This window comes from Erpetoichthys calabaricus, chromosome 1 (assembly GCF_900747795.2).
Source record: "Erpetoichthys calabaricus chromosome 1, fErpCal1.3, whole genome shotgun sequence".
Taxonomy (NCBI): domain Eukaryota; kingdom Metazoa; phylum Chordata; class Cladistia; order Polypteriformes; family Polypteridae; genus Erpetoichthys; species Erpetoichthys calabaricus.
The window spans coordinates 344,559,935-344,580,715 of NC_041394.2; the positions used below are offsets into that span (position 1 = coordinate 344,559,935).

At 40.7% G+C, this 20,781-nt stretch overlaps 1 protein-coding gene across 1 annotated transcript in view; it reads right to left on the bottom strand.

Annotated features, from left to right (window-relative positions):
• Positions 1 to 20,781, bottom strand: part of LOC114644738 (NACHT, LRR and PYD domains-containing protein 12-like) — a 217,671-nt gene that overhangs the window by 19,732 nt on the left and 177,158 nt on the right. Inside the window, exon 13 of the mRNA XM_051924823.1 lies at positions 5,696 to 5,869. Within this exon, the coding sequence (XP_051780783.1) occupies positions 5,696 to 5,869 (174 nt within the window). The remainder of the gene's footprint in view (positions 1 to 5,695; positions 5,870 to 20,781) is intronic.

The following is a 20,781-nucleotide window of genomic DNA, read 5'->3' on the forward strand; positions in this document are numbered from 1 at the left end:
GAAGAAATGATAACAGTTCATATTAGAAAAAAAAAACTTGATTGCAACAAAAAGAAAAAAAGACGTTGCCAGTGAATTCGGAATTTCGCCATCAACACTGTCAACTTTCTTGAAAGGCCGAGCAAAAAAAGACAAAAACTCTCGAGTTGCAAATGTATGCAAACTGCTGCATTTGAAGATGTCGAAAAAGCCGTTTTTATGTGGTTAAGTGATGCTCGTTCAAGAAACATTCCTATTAATGTGGCACTCTTTCAAGAAAATGTGAGGTTTCTAAACTCTCTTGGGAACTCCCTCAACTGGACAACATGCCGAAGAGCATCCTGAAGTGCCATCACCGCGTCTGTGGAAGACTGTTTATCCATTGCCGGGGCAACATGCTGCTCTTCACCAAAGCAAACAGAAAAGATCTCGATGGGTGATGCATGGAACAGTATTACTTGGCCACTAACTTAATAATAATAATAAAATAATTCATTACATTTATATAGCGCTTTTCTCAGTACTCAAAGCGCTATCCACACAGGGAGGAACTGGGAAGCGAACCCACAATCTTCCACAGTCTCCTTACTGCAAAGCAGTAGCACTACCACTGCGCCACCTGTGAGGACACAACTTGGCCACAACTCTGTCTTACTGCTGTGTCTGTTTATAGGAGAGTGGCAGATCACGCTACAATAAATGACCCTGTTGTTCCTGTTTCAACCTGAGTAAAGCTGGTGTTGCTAAAGTACTGAAACTCAGCCTCGTGTTTTGGAGTGCAAGACAGGGACTGATAGCGCAACCACGATCTTTTAGGATTCGCTTCTGTGGCGCCTCACTGTAAATAACACTTGACATTGAATTCCGCATGAAGCCTTGCACTTTCTTTCACTGTGTTTTGTTCATGGATACTAATTGCTACTTTTTCTCTTGAAAGGACATTTATTTGTATGGATTATGTCTTGGCTGGGTGTGTAGCCTCTGGGACAGTTGATTGGAATCTTCACTGGATGAAACTTTTTCGATTGCCCAATGCTGCCTGATGGTGAACATTTTTCTTTTTCACTTGGAGATCTCTTTTTTTGGGACTGTTGTATTTTTTTGACATACTCGATCACTGCCAGTGCCATCTGTATGTGCTTCAGCTAAAAGAATGAGCTGATGTCCTTTGCTGGCCCTGCTGGCTCCTTTGATTGCTTTTTGAGTACTTCATGGTTTGTTTCTTGACGTTTGTGTGACAGGTGTGTGACGAGTTGCCCCTCTGCCACGGGCTTTTTGTAGAGGATACCAACAAATAGATGATTGCACCTGTTGATTGATCATGGCTGTATGCTGAAACCTCAGAGTTCTGCTAATTATCTTAACATGGATCCAATGTTATTTCATACATTCTCAATGGATCAAACCTCCAGTGAGATCTGCTTGAGTCTCTTCAGGACTCTTCCTGTGTTGTTGTCACTGCTAACCTGTGACCCTCCATCTTACTTTCCATGCCCTGCAGTTCTGCTTTTTAGTCAACTTGCCACATTTTTAGTTTAGTACCAGCTTTTCACTATGCTGAAATACTTTGGTGTGGCGATAAACTTCTGCATATTAAACAATTTTTCCAGAGCAAAATGGTCACACTGGAATGTCCAAAAAGACATTGATATTTTGAAGTGTCTGAAATATGCACACCAGAGATCAGCATGTTGCCATTGCCAGGTAACAAGAGAAAAATGTTCATTTGTTCAGTAATATTCCATCTTACTCAGGATTTTAGGAATAAGGGAGTCAATGTGCTAAATCTGTGCTATTTTGAAGTAAGCTCTGAATGAGGATTTGCACACAATGTACTCTAAGCTGCTAACATTGCCGTGTTTAGCACAATGTCTACCAATGGCAAAGCACTGGTGCTGTCAGAATTCATCTTGATATGTTGTGTTTAACTGAAGCTTGGCAAAAACTTAATGAGTTTGATTCTCTTGTCGAGGAAACTCCATCCAGTTCTGCGTACTTTACAGAGACTCACAGCTCAGCTCAAGGAGGAGAACATGCTGTAATTGGTAGGTTTGAGATAAACATCAAGAGAATCCCAATGGAATGCCCGTTGTCCTTCAAGTGTCTGGATCTAAAACTGATAACCAAATCCAGTCATATCCTACTTATCCTTATTTGTTTTCTGATCTGACTGAATTACTGACTCATTTAAGTTCTCCTTCCCAGACATTTACTCTTGTGGGTGACATGACTTAAGATCCACATTGACATTCCTACATGTACACAGACAAATAAATTCCTATCCCTGCTGGACTGCTCGTATTTGGTGCAAACCTGAGGTTTTTTTTTCCTGTGGTCAATAAACAATTTCAACCTGCACCTAGCCCAGCCACCTCTTCCACTGAAGACTGTGAAAAAATGTTTCATTTTATCTGTGACAAAATTAACAAAAGTTTGTCCTCTTTTTGTATTTTGCCTGTCTTCCCTCTCCTTCCAGCTCCTTTTCCACATTTTCACCAGCTTCATCTCCATTTATTGAAGACTTGCTCAGTAAGATGAGGACCCCATCCTCACCACACTTATCAAATCCTGTCTTCATGGGTGAAAGGGTAGAAGGGTGAGTTTTAGTGCACAACACAATGAGTGTGAAGGGATATGGACAAAAGAGTGTGCAAGTGTGCACAGTGACCAGAGGAGTGAGTGTGGAATCAAACCGGATTAATCAGCACCAGTGCCTGTGGACACGCTAATGTGATTTGTGATGCCCACTAGTGGTGGTGTCCAGGTGGTCAGGTCCACCACAGATCTCCACCTCCCTTGGGCTCAAAGGTCTTACGTTAATGGACTATTTCTCTTGGACAGGCTGGTCTCAAGTTACCAGTGGGCTTCATTCCTCCAGACATTTATAACCTGATTTTGTCCTTGATATCGGTTAAAACTTGTCCTAATTAGTCTGCTAGTGTGAAGTCTGCACCAAAGCCTCAGACTTTATGACTTTATGACTTATCTAACAAAGAAACACTTTACATTGATTAATAAAATTTCAATATGACTGAAGTGGAGATCACAACACAGATAATTATAACTAAAGTCCACACCACCAATACCAGTATGTCCACCTTAAACCCCCTACAGTCTCTAATAGCCACAAAGACTGTTGTGGAGTCACAATGATGTTACAAAAATTTACCACCCTGACGAATGTCACCCTCTCTGTCTCCCTCAGATGGCTCCACTGCCATTCATACTGTGGACCTTTGAATTCCAAGCTGCAGCTTCAACTGCTCATGTAAACTGTCAGCTGCTGACCGAGCACCTCAATGGTGACAGCATTTATTTGTGAGGCTGAACTTTAGCTGACAGTGACATTCAGTGACACCTGAGCATGAAAGCAAAAATCTCTGCAAATGGCAACAAGGTCCTACTGTACTGTACTCTGGCTCAGCATTAGTGACCAGTGTTACATATTCATCAACATCATTCAGAAGCAAAAAATGGAATCCACCAAATGAAAATGGGAAAATTCAACGTAGAAGAAACGATTTGGGTTTGATGTGTTCAGCTGTATGTGCAGAATTGTTGTCACCTGACAGTGGCCTCTATGTAAAAATTATTTGGCCGTCAGATGACCGCAGGTTTATTTGATGTTACAGGGTCGTTAATTATGTCTGCAGAGGTAACTGATGGGTCCAATGTGTCCACAGACAGGTTTGTCACAAGCTGATTATTTGTGAGTGAAGTCAGCAGTGTGAAGGCTGTCCACTTTGGTCTTGTGGTCAACACATTTGCACTGAGTGATGGCTTTTCTTTCATCTCTGTCCACCATGCAAGACTCTGCTCCTCCATGTTTAAGCAAGTGTCTCCCAAGATTTCACATTCACCCACAAGCAGTTGTGAAAACCTCAAGGCTTCTTTGTTCCATTTCTTCTGTCCACCAACGTTATAATTTCCACTGTAGAGCTCACCACAGAGCAGCTGCTTCAGCAGGTGACCAGCTGGCCTGTGCACAACACATCTAGTGTGTCCAATGGACTTGTGCCTTCTATAGCTGAGTGTGGATGCTTGGTAGCTCTGCTCATGTAAGGATTTCAGCTCACAGTTTACAAGCATACATAATGGTGATCAGTCACACAAGCCACCCCACTCATTGTGTTCACACTGATTCCTCTACAAATCCACATTTGTCTTATGCTAGGCTTTGACAGCAGCAGGTTTAAACATGACCTCTGATGTTTTGGCATTGGCAGTAAGACCAAAGTCATTGTATGTCTCACAGAACATGACTATTATGGTCTTCATGTGTCTTATGAACTGGCATTCAGGGTACAGTCATCAGTCAAAAGAAGCCCACTGATGGCCAACTCCTTCACCTTGACCACAGCTTTTAGACATGAACAGCTCAGCATCAGTCGACTGTCTGATACAAATGTTATCATCAGTACACTCAGGCTTTTGTCAATATGGCCGTGAACATCAGAAAAGAATAGTGGAAGGCTGAAGCCAGTGATATTCTCACAGATATGATGATGAACTGCAAGTGGGCCTTAATGTGTGCAGAGGCTGCACTAACCAGATAGTTATTGACCAAATTAGAATGGACTTCATGACTGCAGTGTAGAACTGGACCAGAATTATCTGTGAGAGGTGGAATTATGGGACTCCCTTATTAACTCCACGAACCTTCAGAAGGACTGAGGATCAAAATGATGGTAGGCGATGGGGGTTAGGGGTCTTGATAATAAGTTAAAACCATTTCATAACGTTATTCTATCATTCACTGCCTATTAGTGGATTTTTGAGAAAATATTTTAGTGACCAGCAGGCAGTCATTTTATAGGGTGGACAGGAAGGTCTGTGCTCATCAAGGTCCCAGAATTTTGGGAAGTTGGTGGAGATTTTGAAGCAGGCAGGAACAGAGCAGGTCCAGAGACTGATTAAAACTGTCCAAAAATACAACAGACAGTTGTACAGAGGAGATAAACTCTGTACCTACAGCGTTTCAGGATTTTGTGCCTGAAAATACTGCAAACTACCTTTGTAGTGATGGACACTTAAACCTGAGCAGATGAAGGTGGGTATTACGTAGCAGAAGTCAGATGAGCAGCTTCATAACTGCAATGGTGTCTTTCTCTATGGCCACTAAACTGGTCCAAATGGTCTGTCAGGCCATTTCTTGCAGAGTAAGTAAACATTTCTTCTTTTATTTGGTAGGTTGATGGTCACTTGTCCACACAGCCATTTCCACAGACTTATCCATCAAGTTTGTCTCAGCTCTTCCTCTTGTCCTCTTGCTCAGCCTTCTTCTATTGACTTGCAGTTCTTTGTTTAGGCCCAGTAGTGTAAGTTTAGGTTTGAAACCGGGTTTGTCCTGACTGAGAAGTGTGGGGTTGAAATGACAAAAGAAGGATTTATGAGGCCTGGGATTTGGACCTCTAATCACATCAGTGATCTGTTGAGAAACACATGTCATGGTTTGGCTTGTAAATGTTCTTATCTTTGTTTAAGTTCCTTTTTAAATGTCTTCTTTGTTCAATTTCAAGTATTTTCTATTTGATTATTTTGTTTATTTTATAACGTGAATAATTTTTCATTCTTGTGTGCAGTCTGTTCTGATTAAACAGTATTTGTATTGTGGGTGTGGAACAGTCCGAGTCATAGAGTGACAAGAAGTAAAATTCAATAAACACGCAACACACACACTCACAGACACACACTCATGCACTTGTTGTTGACTCACTTCAGTGTCTGTAATTTGCAGTTTTCACTCCTCAGCCCCTGACACAGCTGATCCACTCCTGAATCCTCCATGTTGTTGCTGCTCAGCTGCAGTTCAGTCAGTTGTGAGTGTGGAGAAGAAAGAGCTGAGGAGAGAGCTGAGCAACATTTGGAGCTGAGACCACAACCAGATATCCTGTGGAGATGAAGAGAGAGAAGTGAGGGCATGTGAACAGACAGACAGACAAAAAATAAACCAAAAAAACTTCAAGCCTGCTGTGACAAAGACTAAAACTTCACTGACCACGCTGACCGTGACGTTGTCCACACTGAAGCACTTGTGAATGAATTAAAACATCAAAGAGAAGCAAGAAGAGAATAAAAATAAATGGAAGTGAGCTACAGGTGTTAGTCCCAGAGTGAGACATATTTAGAGAAGAATTTTAATAAGAGAACACTGGGATTAAATGGAGAAGACCGCAGGACTCAGGGAGCATCGAACTTTTCATTCCTTCACAGTGGTGTGAACTAACGAATGACATTTACTGTCGTTACTGTATTTGAGGAAATTATGAAGGAAAAGGAATTGTACTTTTAAAAGATTTTTAAATGACAATACTTTTAGTAACAATTGTACTATGTGACATTTAATGGTAGGTTGTTTTAAAGTACAATTAATTGTCTGTGTTCTCAATCCAGTGTTCAGAGATTCCATTTAAATATAATTACATGGAAATATTTTGGGGGCCAGAGGTCAAGATCCTAGTGTTTGAGTAAATGACACCATGGCCATGCAGATCACTCACCTCTGTAACTGGTGTAAGTGTCCATTGTACTGGCCGAGGACTGAGTGGGCAATGCGGAAGTTATCATCTTTTTATTCGTCTTCTGTGACATTATGTTCGTGCTCAATGTTGAGATGTCTATGCAATGGAAGACTCAGTGACACACTTTACAACAAAGAGACCGTCATGTGTGTCACTGTCACATTTAGAAGAGCCGGTCAGCCAGCAGCTTCATCATGTGGTGGAAAGTCGACATCACAAAAACTGGGAAGTCACCAACACACAAGTCCCTCAAGTTTGTTTCTGCTCTTCCGCTTCCTCACTTCCTTTTTTTGTCCAGGCCATAGTCAGCGCTCTTCTTTTCACTTCTAGTTCTTTATCTTGGCCCAGTTGTGTAAATTTAGGTTTGAACCCGACCTTGCCCTTGTGCTAATTCCTGCTTGACCACACACTAATATATGAAGTGACCATCTTGGTGTGCGTGTGTGTATTACTGTGTCAGTTTTAAAGACGTTCAAAGGCATCCTGTAGCTCCTCTGGTCCACCTTCTCTTGATCAACTTTGTAGATTTCAGTTGATGTTTGAATTTAAAAACAAAAGAGAATCAAGAAGTGACAAGAGTGACCAGGGGAGCACAGGGGCAGTGTGGCAGGTTTCCTAAAACGTCATATAGTGTATGTCAGAATATTCACATATCTGCTTGGATATTTGATTGTCAGCTGGCATATTTGAATGGTTTATTAGATGAATTGACTACAGGTATCATCAGTCCAGTTCATGTTCTAATTCTGGATTTGTACACAGGCTAAACAATAACAACATCTGATCACTCATCTATAGCAAGATACTCAGAAAAGAGCACAAGAAGCCTGACTGACGGGAGTTCTTGAACATTGGAGTCGTGGAGAAAGAGGTTTGGAAAACTAAAGCACCAGGAGTCTGTGACATTTATCTATCTATCAAACCAAATTTTAAATGCATGTGCTTTAAAGAGTTTTAAAATGAAACAATTCAAAATTATTTTAGCATTAACCGATTCAGCAGTTCAGGTATAATAATGTTTTATGTTTAGTCTTGATTTTAAGCAGTAGTCTTCACATACTGTAGAGAAAATATCAGAATAAACATAAAAGAGCACAGATGTCAAGAACACCTGATGATGTCACTCTTTATAAACCTGAAATCCTTTCAGATTATAACACGGACACGGGGTAATCCTCATAGTCGCAAACATATACAGTGCATCCGGAAAGTATTCACAGCGCATCACTTTCTCCACATTTTGTTATGTTACAGCCTTATTCCAAAATGGATTAAATTCATTTTTTTCCTCAGAATTCTACACACAACACTCCATAATGACAACGTCAAAAAAGTTTACTTGAGGTTTTTGCAAATTTATTAAAAATAAAAAACTGAGAAATCCCATGTACATAAGTATTCACAGCCTTTGCTCAATACTTTGTCGATGCACCTTTGGCAGCAATCACAGCCTCAAGTCTTATTGAATATGATGCCATAAGCTTGGCACACCCATCCTTGGCCAGTTTCGCCCATTCCTCTTTGCAGCACCTCTCAAGCTCCATCAGGTTGGATGGGAAGCGTCGGTGCACGGCCATTTTAAGATCTCTCCAGAGATGTTCAATCGGATTCAAGTCTGGGCTCTGGCTGGGTCACTCGAGGACATTCACAGAGTTGTCCTGAAGCCACTCCTTTGATATCTTGGCTGTGTGCTTAGGGTCGTTGACCTGCTGAAAGATGAACCGTTGCCCCAGTCTGAGGTCAAGAGCGCTCTGGAGCAGGTTTTCATCCAGGATGTCTCTGTACATTGCTGCAGTCATCTTCCCTTTATCCTGACTAGCCTCCCAGATCCTGCCGCTGAAAAACATCCCCACAGCATGATGTTGCCACCATCATGCTTCACTGTAGGGATGGTATTGGCCTGGTGATGAGCAGTGTCTGGTTTCCTCCAAACATGACGCCTGGCATTCACACCAAGCAGTTCAAACTTTGTCTCATCAGAACAGAGAATTTTCTTTCTCATGGTCCGAGAGTCCTTCAGGTGCCTTGTGGCAAACTCCAGGCGGGCTGCCATGTGCCTTTTACTAAGGAGTGGCTTCTGTCTGGCCACTCTACCATATAGGCCTGATTGGTGGATTGCTGCAGAGATGGTTGTCCTTCTGGAAGGTTCCCCTCTCTCCACAAAGGACCTCTGGAGCTCTGACAGAGTGACCATCAGGTTCTTGGTCACCTCCCTGACTAAGGCCCTTCTCCCCTGATTGCTCAGTTTAGATGGCCAGCAGCTCTAGGAAGAGTCCTGGTGGTTTCGAACTTCTTCCACTTATGGATGATGGAGGCCACTGTGCTCATTGGGACCTTCAAAGCAGCAGAAATCTTTCTATAACTTTCCCCAGATTTGCGCCTCGAGACAATCCTGTCTCGGAGGTCTACAGACAATTCCTTTGACTTCATGCTTGGTTTGTGCTCTGACATGAACTGTCAACTGTGGGGCCTTATATAGACAGGTGTGTGCCTTTCCAAATCATGTCCAGTCAACTGAATTTACCACAGGTGGACTCCAATTAAGCTGCAGAAACATCTCAAGGATGATCAGGGGAAACAGGATGCACCTGAGCTCAATTTTGAGCTTCATGGCAAAGGCTTTGAATACTTATGTACATGTGCTTTCTCAATTTTTTATTTTTAATAAATTTGCAAAAACCTGAAGTAAACTTTTTTCATGTTGTCATTATGGGGTGTTGTGTGTAGAATTCTGAGGAAAAAAATGAATTGAATCAATTTTAGAATAAGGCTGTAACATAACAAAATGTGGAAAAAGTGATGCGCTGTGAATACTTTCTGGATGCACTGTAGGACAATGTAGGACAGTAGGAAAAGAGCTCAAGGAGCACAAAAGTGGCCAGAGGTCAGAAAGGTGTCAGAGTGTCTAGAAAGATCTGGGAAGGTGCAATCTGTGGACAGTTTGGAGATGAGTGTTTTGACTGCTTTGTTTTTGAAGGGTAATTTAACACAATACAAGATAATCTAGAATCACAATGGAGGAGAAATCAATGCAATTAAATATGAAAAATGTGAAGAGACTGATAAGGAATTGTGAAGGAAAGAATGAGGAGAAGAAAGAGAGAGAAGGGGGATGAAGATGTCAGAGGATAAGTGAAGAAGATGCCACATAATTTAAAGACACAATGGATTTGAAAGTGGAAATAAAAGGAGGTTATGTGAAAAATCTTAGAATAAACTCAGTCCAGACGGATCAAAGATGTCAACAGGGTTTGTATTTTCCGATCAGACCAAGAAGGGAAAAGAAACCTCACAGCAAGGCATAATAATTATAGATGAAATGATAGTTTGGGCCTTTAAGAGAAAGAATCAAGCTGTATATTTAAATACCACCATGTTGAGATAATATGTGACATTACAGGGTGTTTTAGAGAACTCTGCTTAAAATGTTAAAGACACAGGACTGTTAATATGTGAGGGGGAGAGACACATACAAGCAGGTACCAAGATGGTGGAGTAGAGAGGTCTGGTCACAAGCAGATTGAATGGAGAACAAATGACCAAAGATACAAGTTTATGTCCGTTAGAGAGACCACCTTTGTCAATTTCAGAAATCAGCACTTTAACTTCCATACTGGGTCTACTCGGACAATATTCATGACATTATTTGTGTCATTGGGACAAAACTTAATTAGTCCAAGAAAACAGTGACTTTGTTACTTTGTCAGGAAGATGGCAGAAGTTCAGAAAGGCTTCTGTGTTTCAACATCTGAGGAAGTGAGCTGTTAGAGTAGAAATGTATGAATCACGTTAATGAACCCTGATAAGATCTGTCCTGGCATAAAAAAGCGAGATGATCAGATGTGGAGATGAGAGTGGATGCCACACCACTGACAAGAAGATGCTCTAATTTGTTGGAAGAAATACAAGGCCAGATAAAACCAGATTGGTAAGTACAGTAACTCTCCATTTACAGTATGTTCCACAGTTGGCACTCAGAGTTTCTGGTAGTTTTGTGTCAGAATTCATGTGGGACCGTGGTGTACAATCTGAGCTTAGCATGGGTGTACAAAAGGTTCGCTCTTCAGTTGCAGTCGTTTCCTGATTTCAACCTGAGTATCTTCTACAGGTTGCTATTCACTGCACAGCTAACAATCTTTAAGTATATCCTGTCAATTTGTAAAGTCCTGAGGAGATTGGCTCAAGCACCTTCACCCTGCCCTGGAGTTGATATTCCCTCCCAGAGGTGTAGCATTGGCCAGTTCTGGTGAAACAGCTGACTCGTAGCATTTTCTGTTGTCTCCAGTTAATTTTTACAGGAGATTTCTCAAATAAGTGCTTATCAATGGAAGGATTAATACCGTGTTCTTCACATTCTAGGAGCATCTACGAAACATAATTATTGTGTGTCCGTAAGAAGTAGGTATTATGTTTGTATAACATAGGTTGTTTAATGACAGTGCTGTGTGCATAATGTTTTAAATACAAATAGCATTTTATTCATTATTATCTGTTACGGTATAATAGTGTTAATTGCAGTTTGTTCTCTATATTGTTATAATACGGTATTAAGTTCAGTCATCTTCTTGGTTATTATTTGCATTTATTATAGTAGTTTTGTCTGTTTTGTTAAAGGAAGCCACATACAAACACACACACACATCTCCGGGTCTCAAGTTGAGCCTAATTATTCAAGACGTCTGTAACAATGGGGTCTTTGATTAATTTAAATAAACGATTCATTAGTTCAGTGATAATCCAAGAATTTAGATACAAGTTAAAAATAATTACTGACGTGTCTGATGGGGGTTATCCCAATTAATGTTAGCAAAGTTCAGTCAGAATAAATAAAGCCTCAGTAATTTCCCAGATGTCATTGCATTGACAGATTTTTTTCAGCTTTGCTAACAAAAGCGGAGCATTGAGCACGGCTTTGACAGCTTGTGGGAAAGACAGGAGGTTCAGAATGTCCACATTTGCTGATGTGGTGGAATTTTTAAATCTGTTATTTGATAACTTGTGGTCATTTTGAGTAGAGGTCATCCTGCCAAAGACAGAGCATACTGTAAAAGATGCGAGCCTTTTTCTTTTGTATAGTCCCGCTGCTACTCCTGCTGATGCAAAAACGGCGACAAGAGCCCCAGTGAACGTACTTAGGTCGTTGGAGAATGCCGCGGTGCGGCAGGAGATCAGCAGGCAATTCATAGTTTGTTCAAAGTCGATACAATTCATCTGGTGAATACTTTAGTTTTGAAGATGTGACTGCATTAGATATCAAAGTAAACATAATTATCCATTACAACCAATTGAGGTTTATCATAGTAGATTTCCAGAAATCACCAAGCAAATTCCAGCTTGGAAGCAAAGCAATGTACCCCTTGTGTACCTACTCGGCCGAATTAAAATAACACGTTAGCCAGTAGACCGTCACCACTGGGATTTCTGCAAGTACTCAGCAATTGACAAAGGGCAGTTTCAACCACCTATTAGTCAAAGCTAGTTACTTGAGCAGAGAGTTAGTGAGAAAGGTTCCACTTACCCACACAGGTTGCAGCCAGCAAAGAACAGTTCTACAAGGGCTCATGTTAAGGCCGAAGGAGGCAAGGGACGCAAATGCGTGTTATCAGTTTTTAATCCAATGCAAATCCAATAAAAAGGCGAAGGAAGATGTGATGCAAATGGTAAAAAACAACTAGTAAAAGTACACAAACAGAGCACTGGCAAGCAGCAGCAGACAGAAACGCCAGCGTTCAGTTCCAGTTCCAGTTCTGGATCAGCTATTACCAACCCTTAGGATCACCCTTAAGAATAATTAAACAAACTTTGTGTTATTCTTTTTGAATGGCGCTATACATTTGTAAATTTTAAATAATGCGAGTAATTACTGTAAGACTCAAACTCAGACAAACCCTGGGCTCAGACTGAGTGAAGTCTTACTGTGCTACTGTGAAGTGAGGAACAGCTGATAGAGCGACATGCCCATGTGACACATCACAGCACTGACATCACTTCCTGTAAGGTGGGGCAAGGCTTAGAAGATCTATTGATATCAGGAAACGGTGGATTTAAAGACTGGAATGAAACTCTGCTGTGTTTACAAACAATAAAACTAAATGCATGTATTACTCACTTGACATGTCTACAGCAGATGAGCCCAGGCACCAATCTCCAGATACACTCTGAGGTGAGGTGTTTGTCTGACAGGACAAGCTCCTCAAGTTCTCCACAGCAGCTGATGACAGAGCCCAGCACAGCACAGTCAAGAGGTGATAAAGTCAACTTACTGAAGTTCATCTTTAAATCCTTCCCAATGGCGTCTCTTATTAATCTCTTATTCTGAGTTTCATAGAGCCATTGACACACTCGTAGAGCTTCACTTGTACCTTTACCCCGTAGTGCCTGTTCAGCTTTCTGCTTCACCCACTCCAGTATCTGCTTTGCTGTCTTCCTCTCAAGCTCTCCCAGGATTCCCCCCAGTGCTTTAAACACAGAAGGCCTGGCCAGTCCTGCCAGGAATTGAGTGAGAATCTCAAACCGGCCATCTTTACATAAGTCCAGCTTCACAAGCAGCTCCCCAACGCCAGCTGATGGATCGAGATAGAAGAAGCAGGCGGCCATGAACTCCTGTAGTGTGAGGTGATAAAATGTACATGTCATTTCACCCAGAGTGCTTTCTCTCTGCAGGATTTCTTTAAGGAAACCTGAGAGGAACTGAGAAGATAAGACTGACTGGAGACCAAAGGTAGACATTTCAAACTTGTCATAAAACACAAGAGTCTTGTTGGCCACCCCATAATAAGCCATCTTTCCTAGTTTGATCAGAATCCCCCGTTGGTCTTCAGCTTCTCGCCTGTGCTTGGTCAGGATGTTGTGTAGGAACATCACAAAAAGATCGGTGACAGTTCTAGGGGTGGCTCCACGCTCTTCTTCAGGTGTCTTAAAGTGGCTCTTTAGCACAGAGCAGATAATCCAGCAGTACGAGGGGTTGAAGCACATGGTGTACAGGATGTCATTCTCCTCAATGTAGTGAAAAACCTCAGAGCTCAAATCAGTGTCACCAAAGAACTTCTTAAAATACATCAGTCTTTGTTCAGGGAAGAACCCCAGGATTTCTGCAAATCGGTCAACTCTCTCCTTGTCCATGGCCTCCAAGGCTGTTGGTCTGGTTGTTATCAGGACTGAACAGCCCTTCAGTAATGTCCTTTTGACCAAGCTTGTGACCAGGATGTGGACAGGAAAGTAGTCATCTGGGTTTGAGCAGAGCCTGTCCTGTGTAAAGTCCAGTTTGTGTTTGTACTCATCAAGACCATCAAATATAAAGAGGAGAGACTCAGGTTTCTGCAGGATTTCTCTTAGTCTCGGGTCATTGTGATATTTATAGTGCCTTACAATCAGCCTGGTCAGAGGCATTTGTGGCTCCGTCTCCGTGTCTAGGAGGTTGAGCTCTCTAAATTTAAACAAGAATATGAATGAAAACCTCTGGTACTGAGTGCCTCTGGCCCAGTCAAACATGATCTTCTGGACCATGGTGGTCTTCCCAATTCCAGCTACTCCACTGACTACTATTATGTGTGGGGCAGTCTCACTTCCTAGACTCCTCTGAAAAAGCTGCTCAGTCCAGATTCGTTCACATTTCTCCTTTGTCCGCTCCTCCACCAGCTCTGCATGAACCTTCCCTGTATTCACAAGTTCTTGGTGAGTCTCACTGTAGGTCCTTTTGTACTGACCAATGACCATCAGCTCTGTGTATCGAGTCTCAAAGCTGACAGCCCTGGTGCGTGGATCACCAAGAGAAACCTGATCATCCAGAATTCTTGTGGATTCATACACGCCATCTCTGTGTGTCTCATGGAGGCCTGAAAGTTAAAATCAGAACAAGTGAGGAAACTGAATAGTAGAAGAATGGACAAGCTAATGACTAGAAACAGGAGATCAGTGGGTTACCTTTAATATGAGTATGAATGGGAAATGGCTGGAGACTGGCCTGAATGACCTTCAAGAGGTCTGGTCCTGTAGAGACAACAAGAGACAATCACAGCAGGGAGGGGGCAGATTAACACAAATATAAGTAATTATCCTGTGAGGTATACCACCAGAAAAACAACTATAAAAAACTAAAAGACTGCTGCTAATGTGGACTTTGTAATGCGTGACCATGTTGCAAGACTTGTAATTAATTGTCCAAGAAAGAAAACACAGGAGACCACTGACTAGACAGCATTTGACACAGCAGACATATTGTGTTTCTATCATGCTGAAGGAAGCACAAGGTGTAATACTGGAGAAAACAGGAGCTGTCCACTGAGGTCTCATGGGACCGATAAGCTTCATGTGAATTTGAAACTTCTGAAAAAAACAAGATGGCTGAAAAGCAGAGGTGGAAATAAATCTGATAATCCCAGAATGATTTAGGAAAGTAAAAATGAAGATACAATCCTAGTGTTTACACACATGGACCAGAAGGGGGTGCTAAGATCAAATATGTCTATCTATCTATCTATCTATCTATCTAAAATATTATTACTGAACACCCGTGTAAGCTGTTGGCTTATGAAGTAAATAAGGGAGGCGCGATAGCCATGTCAAAGGGGAGAACATGATAGATCGCAATTAGGTACTAGTTGCATCCCAGTTTCTATATAAGTATGGTAGACCAACTTACCTCTTTGAAGTCTTTTAATTGATTTAACAAATCTAAATAGCCTGAAGTGTATTGTGTTTACCTTTCTTTATCTGATGCACTTGCTGCAAAACATGTTTAGGCTACTAGTGCCAAGAGAGGTTCTATGTACCTATGCTGCACGACTGAACTTTGTCCTTATGGCACCTCAGGACTATAGATAGATAATGTGTTTAAAAAGGAGTGAGGAGGAAGACAAGAGAAGGAAGGCTTCCTGTGCAACAAGTAAGCCAAATTGTTTAAACCAGATGGCAGTGTGTCAATAGCCATAATGGAATATTAGGAACTGTCTAAGTGGAGTGAACAAACCAGCAGATGGTCAAAAGAATACATATCTGTGGAAAGCATTTTGAGCATTATTGACCTCATGGATCGAAATGATCTGCCAGCAGGAGTTCATATGAATGGTCGGTGAGAGCTCATCTGGATGACATTGTTTGTCATCTGGCATTGGACAGTGCATTTAGCATCAGGATGTTTTTGCTGATTGTTTTTCTTATTTGATTCACTGCACATTCTTGAACTGAATTGGTTATTGAGGTGCAGGGTTTGTGTTATGTGTTGTGTTTTGTGTAAGTGATGTTCCATGAAGTATAAACAGATGTATATATTGTGACACATGTTGTTTGGAGTCATTGTTAGAGGCTGCTGTGTTTATAAGATCATTTGTGGTTTGTGCAAAAGAAAATCATAATAAGTGTTTTTGAATTTGTGTACAAGTTATACACAAGTTTGGGTTTGTAAAATCTGAAAGTTTTTTTTCTTTTGTCCAGCAATCATTGTAAAGCACTGGGGAAAAAAAGAAATTTACATAGATATATAAAGATAAAATAAAAGGAACTAAAGGAGTTTTTATTTTCACAGCTATCAAGTAGGATTATCCATGTCAGTGGTGAACCAGACAGCGGTGTGTCAAAAATCCCAGACAGTAACATTATGTTTTGTGTTCCTGTGTCCCTCCCTCCATTTTCCTTCCCTGTGTCCACACATTCAATGGCTCTCGTGAGACTCCATTAACTCACCCCATTCTGTTACCTCCTTCAGTATATTGGTCATGTTTGGTGATGGAAATCTCACAAGTTCTTCAGCCAGTGCCTCCCACAGGCTCACCAATATTGCTTTGTCCATCTTCATTATGTCACTGATGAAGGACTCCACATCTGTTCGCCCCTCATATTTTTCTTTCGCTTTGAATCTCTGAAAGACAAGCAAGTGACTAGAGAGTCAGTTTGGAGATGACTACTGGAGGAGAAGAGCAGTGTGGTCAGTCTTATTTGTTGACCTCATAATAACAGGAAGTTCTGCTATAGATGGACAAGCAGTTTAAGACAATTCTCCTGAGCTCACCATCTCTGCTCAGTTTCTTGTACCACATACCAACAGAAAGACCCACCTACCTTGGCCTCATCGTTGGTGAGGATGTTCTTGGTTGCCAGGTTCTGCAGGATACTTGTGATGTCGTACTCAATCACGTAGCTCAAGTAGGGCTTGTAGTATTCTGTGATCTTGAGGAGATCCTCATGAGAGAATGTTTTTATAATATTAGGAAATGTCTTTGTCAAACCTGAAATGAAAACAGAAAAGACAAAAATAAAGAGCTGCAGGAACAGTGGAGGCTCAGGGGTTACAGGTCAGTCTGACATGACCGCTAGCTGGGCTCATCTATTTACCCAGTAAATAAGTATGAACAGCAGCCATCAATGTTTATTGTGATCAACCATTTGTTAATTGTACAAGATCTAATGTCTTATGTTACAGAAGGAAAAGGGCAACAAGGATTCAAGCTCCAACTATAAAGCTGAAACCAGACTGGGATATGATCTTTGATGTCAAACTACTGTAGTTTAAGGTTAAATAAAAGGATTACAATTAGATTTCTACATAGTAGCAGGGCACTCGTAACAGCACCTGATTTTTTAATTATGGCATGTGTTTATGAAAGAAGTTTTAAGAAGATTAAACTACACTTAATGAAATCTCTTTTGAACTAAGTCTTCAATGATGTTAAAAACTTAGTTAAAAACTTTGTATAAAAGTCTATTCCTGTGTTTGTTTTATTATTTCCAGTGAATTTGTAAGTGTTATGGGTTTGCCTCTCCTGTATAGTTAAGATATCCTGTACCTATCGTGTTCTGGACAGTAACCAAGGGAGCAATAAGATAATTACAATTAAATACATGTATATTAAAAAAGGCTTCTCTTAAGAGATTATTGTGTATGTCAAAGACTTTTAATATGTTTAACTAATTTGGGACTTTAGATAATACTTAATGGCACAGGGATTTTTAAAGAATGTTACAGTTATCTGTGTGCTGATTTGGGTAAATTAAAATGATTTAAATATGTAATGTAAGCTAATCTCCTGTACTATACAGTCAAAGTAAAAAGTATGTAAACCCTTTGGAATGATCTGGTTTTCTGCATGAATTGGTTATAAAAAGTGATCTGATCTTCATCTAAGTCACAGGTACTGTTATACACAATGAGTTTAAGCCAATGACACACAAAAAATTCTACTCTTTCATGTCTTTGTTTTACAAACGCATTCAACGTTCACAGTGGTAATGGAAAAAGTAAGTGAAAATTGGGATTTAATAACTGGTTGACCCTCCTTTGGCAGCAATGACCTCAACCAGGCGCTTCCTGTAACTGCAGATCAGACCTGCACATCATGCAGGGGACATTTGAGCCCATTCTTCCCTGCAGAAATGCCTTAACTATTCCATATTCTTTGGTTGTCTTCTGTGTATGGCTATCTTCAAGTCATTCAATAGGATTGAGATCTGGGCTCTGACAGGGCCACTCCAAAAGGCAGAGTTTGTTCTTCTGAAGCCATTGTGCTGTGGATTTGCTGTGATGTTTGGGGTCATTGTCCTGTTGCATCACCCAGCCTCTCCTGAGCTTAAGTTGACGGACAGACACCCTCACATTATCCTGGAGAATTTGTTGATAAACTTATGAATTCATTTTCCCCTCAATGATGGCAAGCTGTCCAGGCCCTGATGCAGCAAAGCAGGCCGAAATCATGATGTTCCCTCCACCATACTTTATTGTAGTGAATAAAGTTAAATAAAGTAAAACAAATGAAGTTCTGTTTGCTCCTCCCAAATAGTTCAATTTTGGTTTCATCACTCCAGTACCATTGTGGAGTGTCCAACTGCTCTTTCGCAAACTTCAGCCGTTCAGCAATGTTCTTTTTTGATAGCAGTGGCTCCCTTCTTGGTGTCCTGCCATGGACTCCTTTCTTGTTCAGTGTTTTGCGTATAGTTGACTGATGAACAGAGATGTTAGCCAGTTCTAATGACTTCTTCAAGTCCTTTGCTGTCACTCTAGGGTTCTTCTTTACCTCATTGCTGACTTTGTGTTGTGCTCTTGGGGTCATCTTGGCAGGGTGCCCACTTCTAGGCAGAGTAGCCACAATACCAAATTGTCTCCATTTATAGACAACTTGCCTAACAGTAGACTGATGAATATCTAAAATCTTTGAGATGACTTTGTAACCCTTTCCAGCCTTATGTAGATTAACAATTCTCTATTGTAGCTCTTCAGACAGCTCTTTTGTGTGAGGCGTGATTCCTATCTGGATATGCTTCTTGCCAAAAACTCCAACTCAAACTTTATTGTGCTTTTTATCAATCAAAGTAATTCTAGGCCACACCTCTGAACTCGTTTCATTAAATGGACTCCAGGTGTGCTAAATTCAGACTGCAATGAGCTTTTTAAAAACTCCTTAGCTTAGGGTTCACTTCATCCATCCATCCATTATCTAACCCGCTGAATCTGAACACAGGGTCACGGGGGTCTGCTGGAGCCAATCCCAGCCAACACAGGGCAAATGGCAGGGAACCAATCCCAGGCAGGGTGCCAACCCACCGCAGGACACACACAAACACACCCACACACCAAGCACACACTAGGGCCAATTTAGAATCGCCAATCCACCTAACCTGCATGTCTTTGGACTGTGGGAGGAAACCGGAGCTCCTGGAGGAAACCCACGCAGACACGGGGAGAACATGCAAACTCCACGCAGGGTGGACCCTAGGGTTCACTTACTTTATCCAACCTTCAGTTTCACAGTTTGAATGATTTATTCAACATGGTCAAAATTCTCTGAAAATCTGTGTATCTTTAGTTATAGGAGACTGTGTTTGTTCATTATTGTGACTGACATGAAGATACGACCATGTTTTATATGGGAATTAGACATAAATAAAGATAATTCCTAGGGGTTCACATACTTTTTACTTTTTGACTGTAGATCCTTGCTTTTTTTCAGCCATTCTGCCAGAAGACAGGAATTGTTAGCAGTTTCTACAATGACATAACATGGTGTCTGTTTCCTCCTCATCCCAGAAGTTGTTGACTCTAAAGCAATCTTATGACTCCAGCCTGACTTTGCCCAGTGACACACACTTTAAACACATAACTTTTACTCCTCAGGAAACCACTGGCTTTGTCCCACCTGAGACGCCAGTAACTTTTCATCAGCGATTTGCTGGCTGTATAGAGGAATATTGTTGTGCTGTTGGTCTGCTACTTTTGTGTGGAAAAATGTGCAGAACTAGCAGTTCAATATAATGTGGTGTTGACTTAGCCATTGCACCTGACCACCTGTTTCTAAGCTAATCCTCTCAGCCAATCAAAATGCTTCCACAGAAAAAATTGAATTTGTGGTATCAATGAAATGAGATGCACTTGCTAGAGTCAGTTCTGGAGGGAAATTTAATAAGACATTTGAGATTCTTGTAAAAATAAGCCCAGTTCTTCAGACAGTCATGCCCGATCAGCCTGATGAATTCTGAATGAAGGGACTAATGGCTGCTGGTTTAATGAGCTCTACAGTTGTATTACCATCAGACTAGTAAAACACTTAACATTTAAGGCTTTAAGGATTCAAAAGGGGGCTCTTTCTAATTTTTATCCTAAAAAGAAAACCTAACCAAGTTCTGAGAAGCCCACAAAAACTGCTTTATTTAAAAGTAAGTAAATAAATAAATAAATAAGAGGAGTGGGTTTATTTAGCTTTTGTTTAGTTTGTGTTATTCAGCTTCTCTTTGCTCACATGAAATAAGAGACCATATATATAAGCTTATGTATAGCATGTTAAGTGTCAGCTCTTCTAGTTTTATGTATTTATTTATTATTTATTTACTTTCATTCTTATTTTTATTAGATGTTTGAGGAGAAAATGTTTAACCTATTGTTTTACTTTATTATTGCTGAAGCTTGGATGATTCTGAATATAATTTCTTCCTCCTTCAATGATCTAAGCCAATTTTTACAAGTTATGAATCAAGTAGACTCTGAATGACGTATTCAAGCTTTCTATATGTAGAATTTAGTCTGCTCATGTATTTTTTTATCTCTGTGTTTGTAGTTTAATTTTTGATTTCAATTTAAATAAAAAAAATTTAAGTTTCTGTTGTTTACAACTGTCTGATGTGACCCATTCTAAGGACATCAGAGAACATAACGCTATGAATATGGAAGTGTTTATATCTCCTTCAGTCTCTCAGTAGACACTCATAAAGAAACTTTGAGGAACTTTGGTGGTGTGATGATGAATGTTGTTAGTGCATATGCCCCGCAAGTTGGGTATGCGATGGAGGAGAAAAAAGA